Below are 26,944 nucleotides of genomic sequence, written 5' to 3'. Positions count from 1 at the left end.
AAATGGATCATTCTTTTTGGAACGAACCAAAAAAGAAATAGGTTCACATAAACTGAAACGAAGGAGTACGTATTGGTTCACTCTACTATTTTGGGGAATATTTGGAACAAAAGTTCAATTGGGTGATCACAATTCCAAATGTTCCCCAATAAGGGCTTTTGGCTTGCAATTTGTGGTAAAAACCTATTTGTCAAAAACATACACATTGCAAATAACTTAGTGGGCGTTTGGACATAAAAATTGTGAAATTTGGGGGAAAAAATTAAGTTGAAAATGGTATTTAAAAATTAGAGTTGTGTTTGAATATGAATACAATTTGGAGCTATTTTTGAGTTTTTATGAGTGCTTTGAAGTGAAAATTTTGGAAAATATCATTTTGGAGTTTTTCAAATTCCGAAAAAAATTTAAAATTCAACTTTTAAGTGAAATTTGAATTTTTCATGGTCAAACAATAATTTCGAACAAAGAGTAAAACAAAATTCGAAAAAAATGAATCTTTTATTATGGCCAAACGGGCCCTTAATTACTGTTTTGAAATCTCCGTATTTTTTTAAAATTATTGTCACAACCAGATTTTTCCACCATCGGGATCGTGATGGCGCCTAACCAAAAGATTGCTAGGCAAGCCAACATGTAAAAATTAATATACGCTACTTCTTTAAAAAATTCACTAAATGACAATAATTTTAAACATACGATCTAATAAAATGCGGAAGTTTATAACAGTCTAAACACCAATACACGGCTACCCAAAATCTAGTGTCACCATCCACGAACTTCTAAGAGTTACTACAAATAGTGGTTTAAAGGAAATACATATGTTCTCGAAATACAAGAAAACATGGAAGATAAGATACATGGAAGGGGACTCCAGGGTCTACGAACGCCAGCAGATCTACCTTGGGTCTCCTGATGGACTGAAGGCAGCAACCCAACTCTGATCAACAAGGTTCGGTACCGAAATCTGAACAGAAAGTGCAGAGTGCAGTATCAGTACAACCGATCTCATGTGTTGGTAAGTGCGGAGCCTAATCTCGGTGAAGTAGTAACGAGGCTAGGACACAACAATAACATGAACATGTGTAGTTAAATCATATACGAGAAAATAATAACAAACGAAAATGTAACAGATAATACGGGAAGGGGGGGAAAACATGCTGAGGGGAATATCAAATCCTAACAATTGCACAGTAAAGGAACGCAGTAAATATCATGCTTTGCACTAACAAAAGTAATAACATAGCAACAAGTACACGACATCACCCTTCGTGCTTTTACTCTCATTCTCACCACAAGAAACAGTAGAAACGACACGGCATCACCCTTCGTGCATTAAGTCTCTCATAGCATGGTACGACATCACCCGTCGTGCATTATCACTCACGGAGTACGGCACGGTATCACCCTTCGTGCTTTACACTCTTCCTCACCCAAACAACAGAACAATATCAACACGGCAAGGGAATTGTCAATAACTAACCCCATTTTAATATTTCACTTCACAACATAAATCTCAACTTTAGTCAATACTCAAGCAATATCAATTTCAGGAAAAACATGATAAGATTTGTTTAACATGAAGAATAACCAATCTAAGCATGATCCGTACGAACAAAGAATACAATAGTACCAAGTATAAGACTCACTCGCATGCTACGACCCAACAGCAACGTATAGATACTCATCACTTCACCTATACGTCGTACTCAATAATCAAACACATAACAAATAAGGCAACAATACCTAATCCTTCAAGCTAAGGTTAGCCACAACACTTACCTCGATTTCACGGCCGATCTCAAAGCTCAATCACAGCTTTTCCTTTCACACAAGCCTCTAGGCCAATAGAATCTAGCAAATTACCAACCAAACGATTCAATTTAAGCCTCAGGAACTACCCACGATAGCGAGGAATTCAATTTAGGTCATTTTTTAAAAAGTCAACACCCGGGCCCGCTTGGTCCAAACCCGAAATTCGGACCAAAACCCAATTACCCATTCACCCTCGAGCCCGGATATACAATTGGTTTTGGAATCCGACCTCAATTTGAGGTCTACATCCCCAAATTTCAAAATTTCTATGTTCTACCACTCGTCACTTCACTTATGCATCGTACTCAACAACCAAACACGCAGAAAATAAGGCAATAATACCTAATCCCTCAAGCTAAGGTTATCCACAACACTTACCTCGATTTCATGGCCGATCTCAAAGCTCAATCACAGGTTTTCCTTTCACACAAGCCTCCGGACCAATAGAATCTAGCAAATTACCAACCAAACGATTCAATTTAAGCTTTAGGAACTACCCACGATAGCGGAGAATTCAATTTAGGTCATTTTTTAAAAAGTCAACAAAAGTCAACATCCAGGCCCGCTTGGTCCAAACCCGAAATTCGAACCAAAACCTAATTACCCATTCACCCCCGAGCCCGGATATACAATTGGTTTTGGAATCCGACCTCAATTTGAGGTCTACATCCCCAAATTTCAAAATTTCTATGTTCTACCCAAAAAATTCCCAATCCCACCATGAAAATCCTAGATTCTAAGATGAAATCTTGTAAAAAAAAGTAAAAGAGTGAAAGAAATGAGTTAAGAATCACTGACTTATGATTTGGGGAGGAAAAAGTATTTGAAAAATCGCCTCTTATGTTTTAGGGGTTTGAAAAAGTGAAAAATAGATGAAAAGTCTCATTTATATTGCACCCCCGGATCCTCACTCCGCGGTCGCTAAATCCCGAGCGCGGGTACAAACCTTCACCGCGGTCCGCAAAATTATGGGCGCGTCCGCGAAACTGAGCCTTGCCCTACCGCGTCCGCAAAGCCCTCCACCGCGACCGCGTTCTTCAACCTGCGGTTCGCGAATTTCACTCCGCGGCCGCACTGCTAAGAGCTGAGACCTGCAATCTCTGCAACTATCCAACACCAGGTCTTTTCCTAAGTCTAGTTATCTCGTAGCCTATCCGAAACTCATCCGAGCCCTCGGGGCTCTAAACCAAATACGCACATAAGTCTTAACACATCATATGAACTTGTTCGGGCAATCGAATAGCCAAAATAACACCTAGAACTATAACTTTAGCACCAAAACACATGAAATCCTTAAGAACATTTGAAATTCCTAGTTTTTCACAGTCGGACGTCCGAATCACGTCAAATCAGTCCGTTTCTCACCAAATTTCACAGACATGACTTAAATATTATATTAAACTTGTACCGGGCTTCGGAACCAAAATATTATAAATATAAATAACTGTTTAGTTTATATTGCAGCACTTGTAGATTTATTTACTCAATTTTCAGAAGATGGAGTAATTTATCAAGAAGCTATTAATTCTATGAAAGCTAAGTTTAAAAAATATGTTTTCCCTATCCTCCCTATTTTTGGTGTTGCTGCATTGTTAAATCCTACAATGAAATTAGGAGGTCCTCACTTTTGGTATTCAAAAATTTATAACGCTTTATCACTTTCAGCTGAGGAATTTGCTACACTTGGAGATGCAAAAGCCTCAATTAAAATAAATGCTCAAACTATTTATAATGCTTATCAACTTGCCTTAGATCAAGCTAGACCAAATGTTCCAACTCCTACTTCGTCTAGTTCGCAAGCATCTAAAAGAACTACGGGACTAAAAATCCTTAGTTCTTGGACGGAGTTCAGGGGTTCTCAAGGTGATAATTTTGGTGATAGTTCACAACTAAATGAGCTTCAAATTTATTTGTCGCAGGGACTTGAATCAGAGAATCCCGACGGCTCCTTCGATGTTTTGGAATGGTGGAAGAACAAACAAAAACACTATCCGGTTCTTTCAAGGATGGCTCGAGATATTTTAAGTGTTCAAGCTTCAACAGTGGCATCGGAGAGCGCATTCAGTCAAGCGAGACTTCAAATCGGTGATCATAGAGCGTCTATGAGGGAGAGCTTGGAAAAATCAGTACTCTTCAGAGATTGGATCCTTTCGGAAAGAAGAAATTTTGGACTTGCAGAATCACAACCGGAGATAGATGACGCTTATGAAGAAATGCTAGCGGAACTTGCGCAAGATGCTGCTTCGCCCGAAAGCGGTGATGAACAAGCTTCTTTTCCACCACCACCAACGGAAATTCCTCCGGACCTTGAAGGATTTATGAGATTTGTTAGAGATAATACATAGACTAACATGTAACTTGTATTTCGGCACATCTTCCTTAGTTTTTTTTCCTTTTAATGGTGGTATTAGTACCTTGTTGTGCTCATTCCATTGGGGGAGGAAGACTAAGAAAGATATTGTCATTCTTTGTTAATGTCGTAATAGTAAAATATATAAGACATTCCCTTGAATATTTCTTTGCAATTTATTTTGTGTTTAAATTTGATATAGTATATATATTATATATCTAATACATATAAACTATATATATATATATCTCTAATACATATAAACTATATATATATATACTATACATACTATATATACTATATATATTTATATAGCTATATATAAGCAATTTATACTAGTATATACATATATAGTTTACAAGAAAGTGCATTAGATAAAAAAATTTAAAACAAATAGCCCGGAACAAAAAAATCCCGTTAGGCCCGTTTAGGCTCGCGGGCCTGGCCTATTTAGCCCGGGATCATGTGGGCTTAGGAACACCGTGGGCCGGTTCCACACATATATATATATATATATATATATATATATATATATAAGGCAATATATATTACATAAGGCAATATATAATTATATATACACATAATACACCCTTATATATACATACTATATATAGCTATATATAAGCAATTTATACTAGTATATACATATATAGTTTACAAGAAAGTGCCTTAGATAAAAAAAAATTAAAAAAAAATAGCCCGAAACGAAAAAAGCCCGTTAGGCCCGCGGGCCCGGCCCATTTAGCCCGGGACCATGTGGGCTTAGGACCACCGTGGGCCGGTTCCACACATTGGGACCGTTTGGCCTGGGACCGCCTCAAGCCCAGGCCCGTTTAGGCCCGTTTGGCCCGGGCCGGGACCACAATACAGCCTTACTTTCGCACCATAGTAAGCTACAACTAAAGAGGTGTCTAAACTAACACATGTTGACTCTAAGTAGTTTTTCAGTTAGAAAACTAGATAAACCCCATAATATATGAATGAATGACAATCCAACAAGAGAGTGAGGATACCTTTTTGGGGTGGGGCCGGGGCACGGGGGGATTCCCTTTCGAGGGTGGGGGAAGGGGGTAAAAAAGTTTCTAATACCTGCTGAGTGGCTTGAGCCCTAGATAAGGTCTTGAGCTGGCAGTTTTCCATGTTTGAGAGCAGCTGCATTACAGTTTTCAGCTGAGGAACACTGCAAGCATTAACTTTGACATGAGAACAGTCGAAAATTGAGTGATCAAAGACAACTGACTTATGGAAGAACGATTCTTCCATCTTAAGGAGAGCAATTTGCATTGCCATTATGGAAGTATGACTAAACTAACATCAAATAGACTGATATCTGATCTCGTCTTGAATCGCCTCTTCATCATCATTAGCTGATAATCATCTCTTATACAAGGAATTGCACTAAAACTTGCCCTAAAGATGGTTCGAAGTAAGTACTACAGTAACAAAGCTCAAAAATGAAAGTGGATTGACAACAACATGAACAAGACTGATCAAAGTGTTCCTTTTCAAATATTGGATATATCTGTTAAGGAGTTATTATTGGACATATCTGTTAAGGAGTTATCTCAGCCAATGAAGTACGCCACTCTCCATTTACAATGTAAACAAAGACTTACCTAAATTGCACCATACTAGGAAATATAGAAGATGAAGAACTTGACAGATCAACCTTCACCTTTCCAGTTATGCCAAATATTTGGTGTCAGTCAAACCATATTCCGGCTAAAGGAAAGAAAAATGTATTACTCAGAAGCTTGATGTGCAGTCTGTGGTCAATTTCATCTTCTTCCATCTATCCATTAATCTTCATCCTTTAGATTTTTATGAAGCTTACAAGTATGGAAAGATTGTAATCTTTAAATCTAGTTATCCGGTTAAATGATGCCAAAGTATTAGATCCTCAATATCAATACTCAGGTTGTTATTCTACCAATTCTCGACATACAAACCAACTATAGGAAAACAGAATAATCATCATTATCCACCAATCACCATAACCTTCAAAAGCTCTTTTAGACTATGTTGCGCGGACTCTTCAAAGCAGCTGCCATACACGTGTCGGATCCTCCAAAAATGCACTACTTTTGGAAGATCCGACATGCACCCATCGACATTTTCGGAGAGTCCGAGCAACATAGCTTTTAGGCGCTTCAAGTTTTACTTTTAAATCTCAAAAGAACCTTAATTTTCTTTTTCTATTTTTCTTTGTGATAGTTAAGAACTTGAATTTCTTTTTGAAGCTGCAAAAGTTCTACTTTACCCTATTAAACACAAACCTTAATGGTTAAACATGTGAAACTCCATGCAAATTTGGAGTAATTTATTGAAAGAAAGTTGTAAATCACATCTTAATGCCTAACTTGCAAAGATGAGGTGCCAACCCTAACAGACTAGAAGCACTGATTTATATTAAGATCTCATTCTCTTTAGACTTTACACATAATGCAAATCTTTCCTCTTTTCCCTTCCTCTCGCGCTACAAAGAGAGCAGTTCAATGTAAACTTTTCCACTGGAGCATTACCTAATTAGCTCCAGACCCTGAAGCTACTTTCTTTTTCTGAAGTAAAGGCCAAGGTATACGTTTTAGCGGAAAATAATTTTCTGAGTAGTGATCAGCATACCAATTACAATCAATCCTGGATCATTTAAGCCTTGACATTGTGTACAAGCACCGATATGCATGTAAAAAGTCTACTTTGAAAGAAAAAATCTAAAGCACAAGGTAACTTCGTCAACTGTAATGCCATGAATGGGGGAAAAAGGCCAACCTTTGTAACCCGTTTTCCATATGAGCATCCAATGCTGAAATCACCTGAGGCAACTGCTCCAATACCTGCAACGAGGAAAATAAAAGCAATAGAAGGCTTCCTCCAGGTTCATCTTAATTAAAACTCATAAATTATAACAATATGAGGTCCTGCATACCAGCTCTGTATTCTTGATTGTAGGTGTCTTAGCAAAAAGAGTCTTTGGTAGCTTCATCAGTTCGGCCTGAACCAACATCGAGAAATCTATCAGCGAGACACGTGGTAGACACTAGGGCCACAATCAATTTAAACATCCTTAACCAGAACATTCGATCAAAAGCTTTAAATGATTTAGAACTATTGAAAATTGTAAAGATTGTATAGAACAATATTCTTAGTGGAGTGGCATCTCACAACTTAGAATGTCTCAAAATGTGAAGAGTGTTATATAAATTGAAATGAAATGGATGGGGCAATACAATAGAGGTAAAATATACACTGATACATAAGAGCAAAGCTGGAAGTGATTCGACAAAAATCCCTAATCAGAAGCTTATTGCCTTGAAGTTCAACTATAATCTTGATTATATATGGAGCAGCATATAGCATTTTTGGGCATGACGATGAAGACAATTTAGCTATTAGAGGAAAACCAAATAATCTACTAGCTATAAGAACACAAACAAGCAGATTAATAATTAATTATTAGAAAATGATGGATTTTACAAAAAAAAAAAGGAAGTGCCTGAGATGGGGAGGACTGAAGCATGAGATGGAGGAGATTGGAGGTGGACTGAATGGACTGAGTGATTTGATCAGCCACCATCGTTTTCGCTGACCCATCTCTGCTGCTGCTGCTGCCGCCAGTTTTGCCGGTCGACGTCGACGTTGCCATCCCAACTCCTCTCTTCGTGGGTACCCGGTCTGCTCTTTTGTTTGTGCAAATTCCCCAAACAGTAAACAGGTTGATAGCTGGTTTATTTTAATTAAATATACTTTTAACAAATTATATTCCATAGTTATCTTTTGATTTTTTATAGTCAAATATATATTTATAATCATTTCCTACCATTAAGCCATAAAATAAGCTTTATATTATTTTTACTCTGTTCGATTTCCTCCATTCTAATAGTCAAAAGTGAAGAAAGACCAAGGAGACAGAATTGCAAGAATGAAACCAAGTGTTGAAACTCCATCTTAGTACAAGAAAGAAAGGTAATTCGATGCTTCCGAAACCAAGGGTCGACACATACTTCCGAAAGCCAATAATTGTAAGGATTAGTTACTAGATACTGATGCTGCTTCGATATTAGGGTTGCTCTTGAACAAAGACGATGGAGTTGGGAGCTGAGCAACTTAAATTTTCTGTTAATATTTTTCAATGTATCTCGTTGTATTTTCATGTATTTCATTATATTCATTGTCATTCTTTTCATTGTATTTCAATGTATCTCGTTGTTTTCTATGTATTTCATTGTATTCACTATCTCGCTATATTCCATGAATGTATTCATATGTTTTTTTTAAAATTAATATAATTTATGCATTCAAATGTATTATATAATTTCTCTAAAGATTGCTATGTTTTTTGGGTGTTTTTCGGTTGAGAATCTTTTTTATAACTGAAAATATAAAATTTGTGTGTTATAATTGCGTTTGTTGAGTTATATTAGGAGTCTATTATGTTAATTGATTCACTTTCCGTTTAAAAACAGTGTAATCCCCTATTTCACGTCGTGAATACAGTCGAATACAATAATCTGTCCAGCTGTAATCCCATGTTTCACGCCATGAATACAGTCGAATACACTCGAATACAATAATCTGTCTAGCTGTAATCCCATGTTTCATTCCATGAATACACTCGAATACAACAACTGATTAGCTGGACTTCCCTGATTCACACCTATTTTTGCTACTGTATTCATAAATACAGTAGCTTAAATATATCTAATACATCTTATAACAACAGAAAACGTATCTACAATCCGTAATATAGCAAATGGTATCTATAGATGCTAATTACCACTAAAAGATAGTTCTTTATGAAAATTTCTCATAGAAAAACACCTTCACCTTTAGTTTTCATAACAGTAATCACTTTGGGTGTGTTTGGTGTAACGGAAAATGTTTTTCCTGGAAAATGTATTACAAGAAAATACTTTCTTGGAAAATAAGTAGTAATCTTATTTATTTTTCCGGTGTTTGGTATGCAAATTAAGAAAAATGACTTTTCAAGAGTATTCATAAATAATTTAGATATAATAAACATAAAGTCATAAACTTTCAAACCAACAACCTTTAGAACCCACAAATTCATAAACTTTCGAACCGCTAAGCTTTCAAAACCGCGGAGTTTCGAACCCGTAAACTTTATAATTTCTAAACACATAAACTTCCAAACACATATACATCTGAACTTATAATTTTGGAACTTGTAAAATTTTTACCTTTAAACCGATAAATAAAAAAAATATATTTAAAAAATATTTTTTTCGGGGGGTTGGAGTGAGTGGTGCAGAAAAACGAAAAAACAGAAATTTGAAATTACAAAAAAAAATAAGGTAAAAAAAATAACTTTTTTTTGCGGTGGGGGGTGGGGTGGTAACGGAAAAACTGAAATTTAAAAAAAAAAAAGCCTTTTTTGGAGAGGAGGTGGGGTGGGTTGGTGAGGGTGGGGAAGGTTGAGAAGGAATTTTGGAAAATGTTTTCCCTTGTCTTGATAAGGAAAATATTTTCCTCCAATTGGAGGAAAATAAATTCATAAGGAAATTATTTTCCAGAACATTTAAGCCAACACATGGGAAAATTAGAAAACATTTTCCGAAAAATATTTTCCTTGGTACCAAACACCCCCTTTTTCATTTCTCCTTTTACCTTACCAACTTTTGTTTTGTACAGTTATTTTAACTTATTTATTACTCTAATTAAATAAATAAATATTTATTATTAATATAAAATATTATAATTTGACCAATTTACCTTTTCAAAATAATAAGCTCTTCTGATTAACTATTTTTATTAATATCTTTAAATTCATCCAGAGAAGAACCACCAAGAAATGAGATGGGAGGGATGAAATTACTCTACTCGTATATGTTTAGGGTTCGAGCACAAAAAATGGAGAAACTCTTGCAGCGCAAATCCGGATAAATATGATCAGTGTTTCCTTCATTTTACGTCAAACTAGATTAATTTACCACAATTAGATTACAAAAAAACTGAGAATATATATTAATTAAACATAGTTAAAGTGATAAAAGTTTAATGTGCCTCATGTATTTATAGTTTGATGAAAATAGTGATGGGTGAAAATGATTCAATTCAAGACAAGACAAATGGACGGTATGCGTAACAAAGAAACAACTAGACTAGCACAGACGATAAATTTGCAAGTATCCGACAACAATTAAGATGTCTAGAAACTGGACATTCTTGATGGCTCATAGACTTGTATAAGTTTAAAATTGGCATTGATCTCTTTTATATATATTCCAAAGTTTTATGTTAAAGTTCACAACTTCGGGGTAGTAGAACTGGTCAAGTTTTGCAAATGAGCACACTTTGCAATAGCTTAGACTTGCTCTTAACATAGGGATGGTTGAGTATGGAGAAATAGGACATATCTCTCATGTCTTCTCAACAATCAACACCGCTACGTAAAAACCAACAGCCCCATGAAATACAATATATTATCTGCACAGATAAACAAGAGGCTGCCAATTGAAGCATGGCAAGGTATACTGAGTGGTATACATAGAAGTGCGTTATGCAGTCTTCAATGGTAAAACAACCCCCCAGAAGCATCTTATAATAGAAAACTATCTTCCGGAAGCACATAAAGTTTCACAAAAATTCCACTACTTCTATCCAAGCAAATATGAAGCTAGCCGAGATATGGCACGAAATCCTGGTGACAAAAAGGTCGGATAAACAATGAATTTCCTACAAAAACATTCTTCATCAAATTACAGATTCAGGAGTATTACTCCCAAAGCCCTAAATGAAAAACAAGTTCTTTTTTCTTTTTATTTGGTGATAAGGTAAATGAAAAACAAGTTTATGTGTAATACAATCCTGTTGAATTCAGGAGTAGTGCATATGCTAGAAGCAGTCTCTGGGAGCTGGACCATTGATCTATTTGAGTGCCACAATAACTTTCATAATAGAGATCAGACATTCAGGAAATGCAAGTCCCCAAAGCAATTCACAATAACAGGATTAGACACCACTCTTCTCCTAAGAGTAGTAGATAAGAACGACGAGGAGAAAAATATAAAGAATAGGAAAGGAACACTTCCAAGTCTCAATGATCTGCCAAGTTCAACCTGTTGGAATACCAATCTCTTTCCAGTCCTTTATGGATCTTACTAGTTTGCAACTTCTTCATAAAAAACGATACGTCACATGAAATTCCATCCCCTTTGCGCCACCCCTTGTCTAAACCAGGAGGAAAAGTAAATCCAACATTCAGCTTGTCGATATTACACTAACATTCCCCTCGAAATATGTACCCATGAGAAGTACACTAAAATAAAGCAAACAATTTTGTTGCACAGTGCTTAGGAATTTGAAAGTTGGTTAGACTTGAATCAATCTTGCAATCTTTGCACATCCCAAACTACTATCCTCATCATGATTAAACATGTTTGGCTTATTTGGTCATGGTATGGGCGTATTATAGATGACCATAGTTTGAGAGAGGACACTATCGTCACCACGTGACTTTGTGGCCAACAAGAGGGAAGGAGGGTATTGCATAGGGGAGATCGGCTTTAGAGTAGGGTGAGGTTGCTTGGGACAAGTGACTGCAGTTATTTCTGAGTTCAGTTGGAGTTGTAGCACCTACCCATTTGCACAGCAAGGAAAGGGTACAGACGGAAGGGAATGAAAGACAGAAGCTGGTACAAAGATGATTTCAGAAAATGGAAAGATGTGGAATTTCCATTCAGAGAGTGGGTGTCAGCAGCTGTCTGATCCACCACGGCCACCAGTGTTTCTCTAGCGAGGAGAGATCTCGTCCTAGACCTTTATTTTTTCAATCAAACCCACAATGACTGGAGGTGATATCTTCACAGTTTTATCATAACAGAAGAAATAAGGGGATGTAGCATTTTCAAAAAGACCATTTTCAGTACCAAAAGCAACCTGGTATGAGCCCATAATTGAACTTCTAATCTGTTTTAATATTACAATGCTTAGGTACTACTTTTTGTTGATAGAAATCTATGCATGATGAAAGGCTTTACATAAATTAACAAACAGAATGAGCAAAGAAGCAAATGTAGTCATCTCTATTTACCACAAAAACGAGAAAAGAGAAGCTTCTTCAAGAGAGAGGAAATAACGAGAAAAGAGAAGCTTCTTCAAGAGAGAGGAAACACTTAAATGCAAGGTATAGATATTTCAACTATACACTTGTCATATTGCTTTCCAATAGGGACTAAATGAAGATGAAGCTCAACATTTTCTAATATTGTTTTCGCAACTTGTAGACTTAGTCAACAAACATCTCATTGATTTGTAATTCAATCTCGTACATTTCCTCAAGTTGGTTTCCCAAAAAAATCAGCTTCCCCTTACGAGTACTCCCAATATCATACAGTAGTAGCTTATGTCGTTGTCTTACAAGCATGCTCATGTTTGATATACTCCTTTTTCTCCCCTGATTTGACGAGTGAAAATGTTCTATGTCTATCAAAAACCCAAAAAAAAACTAATATCCCTAGGTCTATATCCAAATGTTCTTGTTACTTCTAAATAAACTCAAAAGGAAAATAAAATGGAAAAGCAATCGTCAACCTATAAACAATTTGAAACGGTACTTGCAAGAGGAGGGCCTGAGGCCTTCTCGATATCTAGAGAGAGAAGCAAAACTATAAATTCTTCATCAATCTAACCCTCCTGAAGGAGATAGGTATCACGCTTAAGTTACAGCAAGCTCATTCACATATACATTGCATACTAAAAAAGAAAGTAATCATTAACTATTTACTCGAGCTAATTAGCAGACAATTAGCTAACTCACGTTGAAGAAGCAGCCCTAATTGCTTTCTGCAACTCACTCTCAACATCACTAGCCCGAGTCCCATCCGAAGCATGCTTCTTCTCGTCCTTCTTTGCATTCTCTCCCCCACTCTTCCTCCTATTCCTCCACTCCTCAAATCCCCCTGAATTCGAATTCTCAACCACCTGCACACCTACAAACTCTCTCTCACCAGCACCATGCCTAACCGCATTCCCCATAGTCATTTCCTCAAACCTATGTTTCATCTCTCTATTCTCTCTCTGCAGCATCTCCATCTCCTTTTTCATCCAAAAACACATACCTTTCAACAGCTCAGTTTCGCCTAGATTCTCATCCTTCTTCTCCTTCACCTCCTTAACTTCATCAACTCTCTTAATCCCAATCTTATTCACACTTAAAAACGGCATCCTATTCCCCAAATCCTTAGGGAAATTCACACCCCAACGACAATCCATCGTCACACTTTTTGTCAAAGGCATTTCTGTTTTAGCCATCACAGCAATCCCCTTAAAGACAGAATCTTTAGCATAATCCTCCACTGAGAAGTCCTTAAAACTAGATGGCCTCTCCAAAGGAACAAACCCAAAGGAATTCCCCTCTCCATTCAGCTTACCCACAGAACTAGAATTACAACCCGGATCGGAAGTAGTGCTTTTACGAAGTGAAAAAGAACCCAACTGGGGTTTGAAAAGAAGGGTAAAAGTGGGATTTTGATTAGGTTGAAGAGGGGAAAAGGAAAAGTTAGCAGAAATGACTAAAGGTGAGTTCTTGGGAGACCCAAAAACCCCAATTCCAGATTTGAGGGTGAGAGTTAAAGGAGGGGTAGTGGTGGTTGCGGTGGGGGAGGCAGTGGAGTAGGAGAGTTTAAGGGTGGGGCCAGAAGAGAAGTTGGTGGCAAGAGCAAGGGAGAGATCAGAAGGGTGGTGGGTGGTAGTGGAGAAGCAAGAAAGGAAAGGAAGGTTGAAAATGGAAATGGGGATTTTGGCACGGAGGAGAAGAGGGTGAGTTTGTGGTTGTTTTTGGTGGTTGTGGGGTTGAGATTGGTCTTGGAGTTTCAGTGAGAGCTTCATCTTTTTTTTCTTTTCGTTTTCTGGGGCACTTGGCTTACCAAAGATTGTGAAGTAGAGAAGCTATAGGAAAACGCCATGTTTGTTCATGTTGTCAAGTTGAGGCTGATTGGCTTTAATTATTGGGCCTAAACTAATTTTGAAGACCCGACCCACTCAATTTGGACTAGGGGTGTCCAATTTATTTATAATGATGAGAAAACTACCCTCTATAGCCCCTCAAAATTTTAATAGCCCATGTTCTGTCTTACTTACAAAAAATGGCTCTTCGGCTCAAACGTATTGCATATATAGCCGAAAAGAATGAGTATGACAACACAAGCGCCTGTAGCTTAGTGGATAGAGTGTCTGTTTCCTAAGCTGAAGGTTGTAGGTTTGACCCCTACCTGGCGCGATCGAGTAACCCTTTTTTGCCTTTTTAAATGTACTTCTGGATCTGATAAGTATTAGCTAACAATTGAATGAAATATGTAATGCGGGTCATATTTCACTCACTAAGAAGGTGGCTGAGTGCTATATACTATTTTGCCTGCACATGATGTTAGATTATTAAATTTCATGTGTAGCTTGTTTTCAAGATATGCTATCATGATAGTTTCTTATTTTTTATATGATGGAATAATTAAATGATAATGAGGTTTTGCAAGGCTCTTCTCTTCTTTTAAGCTATCAAACTTGAGTGAAGCATGAACACCAATCTCGGGATTGATTTTCGACCAAATCCAACTTGAGATTTCAGCGTGACAGTATTTACAATATTTTACTATGTCAACTTGAGAAGGTGTATATTGAGAAGGTGTTAGTAATCCAACATCATTTTGCAATGTATAAATATTGTATTGTATCCTCGGTGTATATTGAGCCTATCTCGAGTGTGCTTGTGTATCTAAAGTGTATATATTTGTGTACCCCAAATGTATTTTGTATCGTGAATGTATAATCTGTCTGAACAATGTATCAAAATTGTATATAATGTGTATTTTCTAATATGTAAATATAATGTATATAAATTATATACAATTTTGTATGTGTAATGTGTGCACACTGTGTATTTGGAGTGTATCATGTATTTTTGTATAGTGACAGTCTTTTTTGTATATATTTTGTATAGTTACATCTATTTTGTATATTTTTTGTATAGTGACTGTGAGCAGCTTATTTTTGACCATGTTTGAATTTATTCCTACTTTTCTCTACTCACTACCCACTTTCTCCACTTTCTCCACTCACTACCAACTTTCCCCATTTTCCCCACTCATGTTCCTCACTCTCCCCACTTTCCCCACTCATGTTCCCCACTCTCCCCACTTTTCCCACTCATGTTCTCCACTATCCCCAAAATATTTCCTCCACTCACACCATTCACAACCTTAAGACACCCATCAGCTCTCTCTCCTTGAAGAAGAAGCAGAAATACCAACTTCATTCTCTCCATTAAAAAACACAGCTGAAAGCAGCCCCAACGGACCCCTATTTTGCACAAAAAACGAGCTCGAATTCACCCTAAAAATAACCTCAAAACAGCTCCAAAAACGAGTTGAAAAACTGTCAAAAAACCAGCATTAAACTACAACCAAATCAGCCTCAGAAACGCCCCAAAATCCAGCTCCAAACTGACCCAAAACAGCCACTAAATCTGCTCAAAATAACTTCAAAACGAGCTAAAAATACTCCTTAAAATAGTTTCAAAAACAACCTGAAAAACCGGCCCAAACCCAGCTGAAATTCTGCCACCAAACAACCATGAAACGAGCTGGAGTTCACACCAAAATCCAGCTCCAAAACTTCAGCACAACGGCTTCGAAACCAGTCCAAAAATCCATAAAAAACAAGCAAATCGTCCTCACAATGTTTGTGCTATGGGTCCGTGAAAGGGTCGAGTCCGTCGAGGTCGGTGTGGAAGTTCTCTGGTCGATGGTTCCTGTTGTTTGAGTTTATTTGCTGCTCATTTTTTGTCGTTGTCTCTGTTCTGTTGAGTTGCAAACTCTCAACCTCAAATTCATTAATAAAAGTCCATTTTTATTCTTACTCTAGTTTCAAATCCTGCTTTGTTTGTTTTCTAAGATGATTAATTTTGCTTTGATCTATTTAATTGAGATAAATTCATGTAGTATTTCTTCCACTCTTTAGTATGTTGATTCTTTGAGTTTAATTCCCAACATGTGTTTTACTTCGCGTTAGTTATTGAATGTTCTTTCCATTGTGATTGATCAAAGAAGATTTTGTTAGCTTTTTTTTTAAATTTCTCTGTCATTTCCAAGTTATATGCATTTGAAGGACTATTTTTCAGTTGAATTCTAGCAGGGACATGTGTTCTTTTAGAATGAATGAGCTAACATAATATTCATGTGAATAGGGAATAAGAAGCGTTGTCTTCCGCCACTGAAAGAACCTAGCTTTATTTATTCATTATGCCTTGAATTTGGTAGTAATTCATAAGTTTTATGTTAGAATTGTTTAGCTAAAATATTTCTTGAATTTTACATCAATTCCATTTCCATAATTCTGCTTCACAAATAATCTCAAAGTTAGCCTAGAATATTAATTTATAAATACATAGTAACTTGCTTTAGGCGCGATTAATTAACTATCGTGACTATGGGTACGGTTCCAGTAGCATAGTCATGATACCTAATTCCCAAATTCGGGGGTGCATTTCATGTAACCCGATCATAACAACTTCGAATATTAATAAAATAAAAAATATTGCGAATCGCGGGTGCATTTCATGTAGCGTGGTTTTCGATGTGTTCCAAAACGGCAAGTGTACGACAATCGTAACTTGTTTAAGAAATAATTTCATAAAACCTAAAAGGGGTTAAAATAATTAAAAGCAGTTATAAGGAAAAATGCACAATAGGTTTAACACATGTAATAAATCAGATAATAGGCCAATTATAATATGTTTAAGCGACCGTGCTAGAACCACGGAAATCGGGAATGCCTAACACCTTCTTCCGGGTTAACAGAGTTCCTTATTCAGAATTTCTGGTTCGCAGACTTCAAAAAGGAAAGTCGAAATTTTCCTCGATTTTGGATTTAAAATAAATCGGTAACTTGGGACACCAAATAAACTATCCCAAGTGGTGACTCTGAACAAAATTGAATAAATTAATCCCAATAATGTCACTTTAATTGGAAAAACTCCCTTGTACTACCTTCGGGTGTGTAAAAAGGAGGTGAGACAGCTCTGGCGACTCTGCTGGGGAACGAACCCAGAATATCTGGTTCAGGGTTCAAGAATTCGAGCTTAGAATAACTGTTATAGTTGGCTTGTTTTATTTGATTTTTACATGTTGAGCCTAATGTGCTAAATGCCGCTTTTACCGCTTTGATATTATTTGGACTGTATATAAATTGCTATGAAACCCTCCTCTCTTTGAGTCTTCTAAATCATCTGGGAAGTGTGGACTTCGTGTGACTTCTTTTCTGTTAGAGTCTTATCCCAATTTTAGAACGAGGTTCGGACAAGTTGCAAAGCCGGTGAAGCTTCTGTATTCCCGGTACGCTGCCCCCCCTCGGCTCGAGCTGTCCGTTCGGGTAAGCCAGGTCTAGAACAATAAACCCAGGTTTTTAAACCTAGTATAACAAGCCTCATGCCGGATCCCTAGTAGGAATGTTTGTTTGCATCACATGCATTTGACCTTGGAGACTCAACACAGGGGTTGGGTCTGTCTAGGACAGGTGTACCCAAATGAAAAAGACCATCATGATGCATCTTACGTGCTACTTGCGCGTCTGTTTGTTTCGGCTTGCATGTTGACCGGCTTCTAGAACAGAGGAAGAAAATAAAAATAAAAAATTGAAAAATAAATAAAAAATAAATAAAAATAATAATAATATAGGAGTGAGAGGTAGGTATTTAGAAAATTTTGAAACTCTGCCGAAATTCCGAAAAAAAAGAAGTCATCTCCAAATGAGCCAAAGTTTTCAACTGCCATGTTTCCCCTGTTCTGTCAAAACTGGCGAACTACGCGGGTCTGATTCTCACCGGATGTGAGATACGTAGGCAAACCTCATCGGTTCCGGCCCATAATTTTCAAAAAAAAAATCCAAAAATATTTTCCTTTACTTCCTCTCTAGAAAAGTCTTTTTTTAGACTCCAATTTTCAAAAAATCCAAAAAAAAAATATTTTTCATTACTTGCTTCTTTAGAAACTAATTGTTTATTTAAAAACAATATATACAAAAATATTTTCTTTTACTGCTTCTTTAGACCCTAATTGTTTTAAAAAAATACATATATATACAAAAATAATTTCTTTTAGTTTCTTCCAAAAATCCAAAAATATTTTCATTCTTCTTTCAAAATTGAAAAGAAAATTGAAAATTCAAAAATATTTCATTTTTTTTAGAAGCATTTCTTTCATAGATTCAAAATAAAATTCCAAAAATATTTTTCTTTCTTCTTTAGAAGTTTTTTCTATCGAAATTCCAAAAAAAAAAAACAATAAAAGTCTAAATTAAAAAAAAATCTTTCTTCTTTCGAAATTCCCCCAAAAAAAAAATCTTTCTTCTTTATAAGTCTTTCTTGCGGAAATTATTTACTTTATTTCTGGCCTTCCCGAACTACGCCAGTTTGATTCTCACCGGATGTGGGATACATAGGCAACCCCCATCGGGTCCAACTTTATTTTTGTAAAAATAGCCCAAAAAGAACAAATTTTTTTTGTTTTGATTGTAAATAAGTAAGGTGATGTCATTCTTGTCTAAAATAGTTGAATGTCCCCAAAAGGGAGCCGGAACGCCGTTTTTGCAAGAACAGCCACCTTTAGTAGTTTTTTTTAAAGGTTTTGGCTGTTTAGCAAACACAACGTTAAAATCTTCTTCCCGAAGTACTGAAAGGCCGTATTTTCAAAGCCGAATTTTTATGAAAATTTAAAAATAATAGTGATAAACTTTTCTTGAGTCAAAATGAGTCATAACATTTTAAATTAAATCACCCTAATAAATGTGCAGGATGAGCACAGATGAAAACGAACCCTTCGCAGCTCTTGAAAAGATCCCCTTATAGCTCCACATGTGGTGGAATGACCTAAGAAAAGGTAGCCGAGGAATTGTGATAAAAGTTTTGGGTGGTCTTGTCGGACTTTTGAACATCAAGCCAAGATTGGACGTGATTGAAGCCTTGATACCTTTTTGGGATCCGACTCGAAATGTGTTTCGCTTTTCTGATTTTGAGCTCACACCCACACTAGAGGAAATTGCGGGTTACGCCGGCTTTAGTGGAAACTTTAGAAGTCGGTACCCGGTGTCACCGACACCAGTATCTCCTCACAAGTTTCTGGATATGTTGAGTATTAGCCGGGATATTCAGGATGGGAATTTATCTGAAGGGTTTTGCACTTTCCAGTTCCTGTACCAATGCTATGGCAATCCCCAAGGTTTCGAAGCACCAAATACTGGTCTGACCCATGCCGGAAATAAAGATAAATGAGAGGCAAGGCGGGGTTTGGTTTTTATAGTAGCATTCTTGGGTGTTATAATATGTCCGCGAAAAGACGACAACATAGAATTGGGCCTCGTGGGAATTGTTGATGTCGCAATCAAGAAAGCTAATGTCATTTTGGTTCCCCTGATCTTATCTGAGATTTACCTAGCTTTGACTATCTGTCGAGAAGGGGGAAAATTCTTCCAAGGCTGCAACTTACTACTACAATTGTGGATACTGGAACATCTCTGCCACCGTGTTGGGTATATGAACTACGGCATGACCGGTTTGGATTACATCGAAGAATTTGAAAGCCGAGTGGTGGGGGTTGAATTTCCAGAGGGTACCGAAGCTTGGTTTGCACACTTGAGTTCTTTAACTTCGGATAAAATTGAGTGGACGTTCGGATGGCTCCCTGCCACCGAAGTCGTATACATATCAACTAAAGTGTGCTACTGTCTCCTAATGAGCATCCGGAGCATCCAGCCATATACTCCTCACAGGGTTTTGCGCTAACTAGGAAGATTTCAAACCATCCCCCATGACGAAGATTTGAGTGTACATGTCATCGAATTGGTCTCAAAGGCTGTATTTCCAGAAGGAAGAGTTTGCCAAGTTTGGAATGAGTGCAGATTTCTCGAACCCAAGACTATGGTGCAGGATCTAGCTAGAGGTGAGGTGGACCCCAATTATATGGTTTGGTTTGGCAAAAGGTTTCAAATTCCTCGAGAGCCTGAGAGACCTGCTAAGAGACCCCATGTCCAACAATTCACTAACGACTCGCAGGAACAGTGGGGCTGGTTGGCAAAAGAAGAAAGCTATAGGGCCAAGATAAGTAAATTAGAGGGACAAATTAGGGACCTCAAATTTGGCCACAGTATCCAATCTGCCGCAGATGAAGGGGAAAAGAAAAAGCTAACTCAGGAAAATGAAGCTCTCAAAGCTCAAATCCATAAAATGAGAATAGTTGCTAGAAACCTGGAAAGAAGCCGGGCAGATGAAATGCTTATAAGCGGTATGAGAAAGAAAGTACTTGAGTGTCAAGATGACCTAGAAAAATCTGAGGCTAGTCTAGCAAAAGTCCGAGCACAATTGGCAGAGAATGCAGAAGGGCAGGCAGAGTTTGTGCGACAAATGAAAAGAAAATACGAGGGGACAATCGCCAATTTAAAGAGAAAGCTAACCACCCTTGAAAATGAGGCGGACAAACAGGCCAGGAAATTTAAAGCTGATAGGGAACATTGTTATGCTCTGAAGGCCCAAATGGACGAAGATATGCAACAATTGCGGAATCAAAAATCTTCATGACACTCAAGTGTTGGAAGCTCGGAATCAGCAAATCGGGTGTTTACTTCAGGAAAAAGGGTATTGTCCAAGAGAGGGTTAGAGTCATTGCCTACTATATCGTCATGAAATGCCATGCATGTGAGGATATGACTCAGACCACTTTCTTCGCTGCTGTAATGACATTTGTCCGCCAGATAATGAGTGATTTGGAGCGGCTTCAAGGGTATCTCGCACGTAGGCCCGTGAGACCGGATAATGTCCCATGGGCCCCAGGAGTCTAAGCATTGATGTATTCATGATTTTTCATTTATTGAGTCTGTATTTTGGAAATTATTTTTGAGTCTGTTGGTAGTTTTTAAAAGTCCAAGAAAATGAGTAGTTGGAAGTCTTTTGTAATAGAAAGTTTAGGAGTTTTATTAATGAAAATTTGAAAATTCCCAAAAATTGTTTCTTTATTTTTCGCATTTGTTTTTCTTGAACTACGTAATGATCTGATTCACACGACATCATGATACGTAGGCAATCCTCATCGAATCTGGTCACATTTTTGTAAATAACTCAAATAAGAGAGGGATGTGAAAAAGAGAACCAAAGAAAAACCAAAAGAAAAACGAAAAAAAAAGCAAGGAAAGAGAGGAAAGAAAAGAGTGGAAAATAGGAATAAGAGGAGAAGTACAAAAGCCAAAAGTGGAAAGAAAAAGAAAATTGGGGAAAATAAGAAGAGCCGGGATGAAACATGCAACCATTGCGAAACATGTAGAAACACATTTAACTGTATAGGTGCATCACACACCAACGTGCGATTACCTATGTGTTAATTGCTTCAAACTGACCGGTTTGTTGTTTACACCAGTTAGGTTCTATAGTAAGGTGGTTGGTTTTGTGGTAGTTTGGCTTCACATTCATACTTCACAAGGTCAAAAGGAAGCATTTAAATGTCTTCGGAAATTCCTCTGCCAACAGTTCCTATTCCAGAGGATAGTCCGATCTCGACCATCCCAACTTCTGAGTCAGCAATTGCTGAGGAAAATAGAATTCTGCGTCTCCGCATGATGGAAATGTGGGACGCCTGGGCCAATGGAAAAGAACCACCAAGTGCGATCCCTGGATTCCCTGAGCTTTTTCCCAGGACAAGTGGGACCTCCAACATCCCCATGAGTTATCCAAATACCACACTGGGATATCCTACCATTTCAGCCACTTTGCTGGAACACCTTCTGTGTCTCGCCCCCAGGTGTTAGCTTCAGGTGCAGCTTCAAACATATTCACCGCTCCAGCTTGTTCAGCTATGGCATAACCTGCTTTACCCAGGCCTAACTTCGATTCATCTTCCTTTACATTTCAAGCACCATCTTTCCCACTGGAACCTACCCAGTTTACTACTAATGCTTACCCTCAGCCGCCCCGGTACGAGTTTATCGCAATGGCAGGAAAAAGCCGAAAAAACACCTGAACAAGAGGAAATTACCAGAAATATGAGAAGCATGGAGCAAAGTCTCAAAAATATACAGGGTTTGAGTGGGAAAAAGAGCGTATCTTACGCTGACCTGTGCATGTTCCCGCACGTACATCTACCCTTGGGTTTCAAAACCCCAAAGTTTGAAAAATATGACGGGCATGGGGATCCCATTGCCTACCTCAAAAGGTACTGCAACCAGTTGCGGGGAGCGGGTGGAAAAGAAGAGCTTCTTATGGCCTACTTTGGAGAGACTTTGGTCGGCATTGTTTCTGAATGGTATATGGATCAGGATATATCTCGTTGGCATATCTGGGACGACTTGGCTCGGGATTTTGTCAGGCAGTTTCAATATAACATCGACATTGCCCCTGACAGGAATTCATTATCAAATCTAAAGAAGAAGTCCTCGGAGAGCTTTCGAGAGTATGCTGTCAAATGGCGCGAACAAGCGGCCAGAGTCAAGCCTCCAATGGACGAAATAGAAATGGTCAGTGTCTTCCTTCAAGCCCAAGAGGCTGATTATTATCAAAACATGATGTCTGCAATGGGAAAGTCGTTTGCCGAAGCCATCAAAATCGGTGAAATGGTTGAGAATGGGTTGAAAACAGGGCGAATCTTGAGTCAGTCTACTATAAGGGCTACCTCCCAAGCAATCCAAGGCGGGTCTGGAGGAGTAGCAAACTGAAAGAAGAAGGAAGAAGTAGCAACGACAACTTCGAGTGTAAGAAAACCCCGTTTGGCCAGACTTCATTTCTCTAAAAGAACCCCACAACACTACTACCCCCATCAAGATGCGGCCTATGCTATGGATCTTCAGCCATACGTAGTGATGAATGCACAACCATACGCTAGGCCACAACAACAATTTCACCAAAACTGAGCTCAATTTCCCAGAAATCAACTTCCTCACCAAGCTCAGTATAATCCCCGACCTCCACAAAATAATTTCCCCTACAATGCCCGTGCTCGGGAGTCGCCCAGGAAGACGAACTTCACACCTATTGGTGAGTCATATTCTAGCCTTTTCCCTAAATTGGTCCAAATGGGTTTGTTACAACCCGTACCCCCAAATAGGCAAAACCCAGAGTCACCCTCTTACCAACCTGGCGCCCGATGTGCCTATCATTCTGGGGTAGAAGGGCATGACACTGAGAGCTGTTGGACTTTGAAAAGGGTTGTTGAAAATCTTATAGAACAAAAGCGGATAGCGTTAAAGGATGAAGACATTCCTAATGTGACCAACAACCCGTTATCGACTCACAACAATGGACCGGTTATTAGAATAATCTGCGAAGATAAAGAGTTTGATCCTGCCTTGAAAGCCATCATTGCAATCGCTGACATCGAGAAAAAGCCAAAGGCTAATGCAAAGCAAGAAAAAGGGGAGAAGAAGAGTAAACCCACCCCTCAAAACACAGAAAAAATAGTGGAAACCAAAACTGAGGTAGTACCCTCGAAAGATGCCATCCTTTATGTGCCCCGGGGTCCTAGGAAAGGACAAGTGACATTGAGCCCTCCAAGAAGGTTTGAGCTGAACAAAGGATCTAAAATGTATGTGCCAAAAGGGACCTATGTGGTACGGGGGCCAATAATTTCACCAAGGCTGAATGAGCCCGTGGTTATTGGCCGCGCACCGCAGAGGCCCATGACAGATCTTACTGCCATCCCATGGAATTATAATGAGGCGGTAGTAACCTACAAAGGAAAATAAGTCCTGGGAGAAGTAAATGAAACTAACCCGGCTGAGAAATACCTCAATCTGGAGGAAGTGAATAATGCCACGAAGAAGCGTTTCCCACTCAAGAAGTCAGTTAGTGCCTGAAGCAGAAGAGTTCTTCAGGAAAATGAAAACTGCGGACTACGAGATAATTGACCAACTCCGAAAGTCTCCTGCTCAGGTCTCTTTGTTGTCTCTATTAATGAATTCAAATGAACATCAGAAAGTATTGATCAAAACCCTCAATGAAGCTTATGTTCCGATTGAAACTACTGTGGAACAACTGGAGAGGATGGCAGAAAGATTCTTCACAATCAATCAGATCTCCTTTAGCAAGAATGACCTGCCCTCGGAGGGGGCCACCCACAACAAAGCCCTCCACCTAATAGTTAAATGTGAGGGGTACTATGTGAAGAGAGTCATGCTGGATGGCGGTTCCGGAGTAGATCTGCCCTATCTCAACTCTGCAAAGAATGGGGATCGAGACTGAGGGAATCATGCCCAATAACGTCTGTGTTCGTGCCTTTGATGGCATCAAAAGAGACACCATAGGCGAGATCGATTTGATTTTGACTATTGGACCTGTGGATTTTGAGGTGACCTTTCAAGTCCTAGACATGGATACTTCTTATAATTTCCTCTTGGGAAGGCCTTGGATTCACGCGGCAGGAGCCGTACCTTCCACTCTCCACCAGATGGTGAAATTGGAATATGAAGATCAGGAGATCATAGTCCACGGAGAGGATGAGCAATCGATCTATCGGGACCCGTCGGTCCCATGCCTCGAAGCTAGGGAAGGTAGTGAACATATAGTGTATCAAGTTTTCGAGGTTGTGGTCGCAGACCAATATGAAGAAGGAAGCCCTTGCCCTCAACCTTTTCTCTTAAAAGCGTAAGTTATGGTTGCCAAGGAAATGATCAGGCATGGTTATAAACCCGGGAAGGGGCTCAGGGCATCATTGCAAGGTATCACCGAACCTATCACCTTACTTGCCACCAAGAAGTTCTTTGGTGTGGGTTTTCACGCCACAGAAGCTGATGTGACGTGGGCAAATCAACGAAAGAGCAATGGTTGGGTTTTATCTCAACCAATTCCACATCTCTACAGAACATTTGTCAGGCCCAAGTACAATGAAGAAGAAGAAGATGAGGCCTTCACGATCGAGGAAATTGAAGAAATCTGTGGGGCTATGAGGCAAATGCTGTATGAAATCCACATGGTTCAGTCGGGAGAAGGCTCGAGCACCGCTGAGGTGCTGTATATGGGGCCCAATGCCAAGTTGCAAAACTGGAAGGCTACTCCGTTCCCAATCAGGTGGGAATCCCGGTAGTCCAGTCCTGCCACCTTTTCTGCATCACGAGTTATTTCAGGGTGTAACTCGGATGTTTTTCTTTTAGTTTCCTGTTTTTAAATGCTAATGTAAACCCTGTTATCTTCAAAATTCAATGAAATGAAATTAATATTTCATCGTTCATCTCTCTTTATTCTTTCTGATTTTGTTACTTTTTCTTATTTCTTCTTTCAGTTCTAATAATGCGGCTTTAATTAACATGACATGCTTGCGACTTCATGCCCAGATCCAAACATGCTGTCTAATTGTAAAATAATGAATCAAGAAATGGAATATGATGAAGAAGAGACTTTTAAGGAAATAAATCGAGAATTGGAACAATTTGAGAATAAACCTAAGTCGAACTTAAATGAAACCGAGCCGGTTAATCTGGGTAGCTCTAAAGAAGTCAAAGAAACCAAGATAATCATTCACACAGATAAAAGAACCAGGGACGCATTGATCCAACTTTTGTTTGAATTCAAAGATGTGTTTGCTTGGTCATACGATGACATGCCAGGATTAAGTGTCGATTTAGTGGTCCATAAGTTGCCAACCTACCCCGATTATTCCCCTGTCCAGCAAAAACAGAGAAAGTTCAAAATTGATATTAGTGACAAGATTAAAGAAGAGGTCACAAAACAGTTAAAGGCGGGAGTGATCCGAGTGGTCCGATACACCACATGGCTGGCTAACATAGTTCTCGTGCCAAAGTAAGATGGGAAAATTCGGGTGTGCGTTGACTACCGAGATCTGAACAAAGCAAGCCCCAAGGACAATTTCCCTCTGCCAAACATCCACATCCTTGTTGATAACTGCGCCAAACATGAAATACAGTCTTTTGTGGATTGTTATGCAGGATATCACCAGGTGTTGATGGATGAAGAAGATGCGGAAAAGACAGCTTTCACCACACCCTGGGGCACCTACTGTTACAGGGTCATGCCTTTTGGTTTGAAAAATGCCGGGGCAACTTACATGAGGGCCATGACTGCCATATTTCATGACATGATGCATCAAGAGATAGAGGTGTATGTGGACGATGTGATCATCAAATCTAGAACCCAGGACGACCATGTTCGGGACCTAAGAAAATTCTTTGAGCAGCTACGTAAATATGATTTGAAGCTAAATCCGGTGAAATGTGCATTCAGAGTTCCATCTGGCAAACTCTTGGGATTTATAGTTAGTCGGAGAGGCATCGAGCTAGACCCAACAAAGATAAAGTCTATTCGGGATTTGCCTTCTCCAAGAACCAAGAAAGAGGTTATGAGCATGCTGGGAAGGATGAATTACATTAGTCGATTCATTGCTCAGTTGACTTCAATATGTGAACCCATCTTCAAGCTGTTAAAGAAAGATTCAGCGATTAAATGGACGGATGAGTGTCAAGAAGCCTTTGACAAAATCAAAGAATATTTGTCGAACCCGCCAGTCTTGGTCCCACCTGAACCGGGAAGGCCTCTGTTCTTGTATCTGACAGTCTTTGAAAATTCCTTTGGTTGCGTCCTCGGGCAACATGATGTGACCGAAAAGAGAGAGCAGGCCATCTACTATCTGAGCAAGACGTTTACCAGCTATGACGCCAAATACACTTTGTTGGAAAAATCTTGTTTCGCTCTAACTTGGGTCGCTCAAAAGCTTAGGCATTACTTGTTGGCCTATACCACTTACCTCATTACCAGGTTGGACCCTTTGAAGTACATATTCCAGA

General features: G+C 38.6%; 1 protein-coding gene and 1 non-coding gene across 7 annotated transcripts; one reads left to right on the top strand and one right to left on the bottom strand.

The window, feature by feature from the left end:
* Positions 1–657: 657 nt before the first annotated feature.
* On the bottom strand, positions 658–7,889 carry LOC107796432 (tobamovirus multiplication protein 2B). 6 transcript variants are annotated; one of them, XR_012693977.1, is made up of 6 exons: positions 7,656–7,882; positions 7,089–7,154; positions 6,932–6,996; positions 5,252–5,342; positions 1,780–1,851; positions 658–964 (listed from the first exon to the last, which is right to left on the bottom strand). XR_012693977.1 is itself a non-coding variant. In XM_016619198.2 (6 exons), the coding sequence occupies exons 1-5, from the start codon at positions 7,803–7,805 to the stop codon at positions 2,236–2,238; spliced, it is 399 nt and encodes a 132-aa protein (XP_016474684.1). In that variant the 5' UTR covers positions 7,806–7,882; the 3' UTR covers positions 1,784–1,851; positions 2,191–2,235. The 6 variants fall into 6 exon arrangements, 5 of the variants coding, with proteins under 5 accessions (XP_075075337.1, XP_016474680.1, XP_016474679.1 ...); XM_016619198.2 differs by lacking the exon at positions 658–964 and adding an exon at positions 2,191–2,262 and having other exon boundaries at positions 1,784–1,851; XM_075219236.1 differs by lacking the exon at positions 1,780–1,851 and having other exon boundaries at positions 658–1,054; positions 7,656–7,888.
* A 6,437-nt stretch (positions 7,890–14,326) lies between these two features.
* On the top strand, positions 14,327–14,399 carry TRNAR-CCU (transfer RNA arginine (anticodon CCU)). Its single transcript has one exon. It is a non-coding gene; the product is annotated as a tRNA-Arg (tRNA).
* The last annotated feature ends 12,545 nt before the right edge of the window (positions 14,400–26,944 follow it).

Source organism: Nicotiana tabacum, chromosome 8 (genome assembly GCF_000715075.1).
Source record: "Nicotiana tabacum cultivar K326 chromosome 8, ASM71507v2, whole genome shotgun sequence".
In the NCBI taxonomy this organism is placed as follows: Eukaryota; Viridiplantae; Streptophyta; class Magnoliopsida; order Solanales; family Solanaceae; genus Nicotiana; species Nicotiana tabacum.
Note: the sequence above shows the minus strand (reverse complement) of the source record. Positions and strands in the feature narration are given on the sequence as shown.

Coding starts and splice junctions, on each gene's coding strand:
- LOC107796432 (XM_075219236.1), bottom strand. CDS start 7,805: ATGGCAACGTCGACGTCGACCGGCAAAACTGGCGGCAGCAGCAGCAGC. Junction 7,155..7,655: donor TTCAGTCCTCCCCATCTCAG/GCACTTCCTTTT, acceptor ATGTTGGTTCAG/GCCGAACTGATGAAGCTACC. Junction 6,997..7,088: donor CAATCAAGAATACAGAGCTG/GTATGCAGGACC, acceptor TCCTCGTTGCAG/GTATTGGAGCAGTTGCCTCA.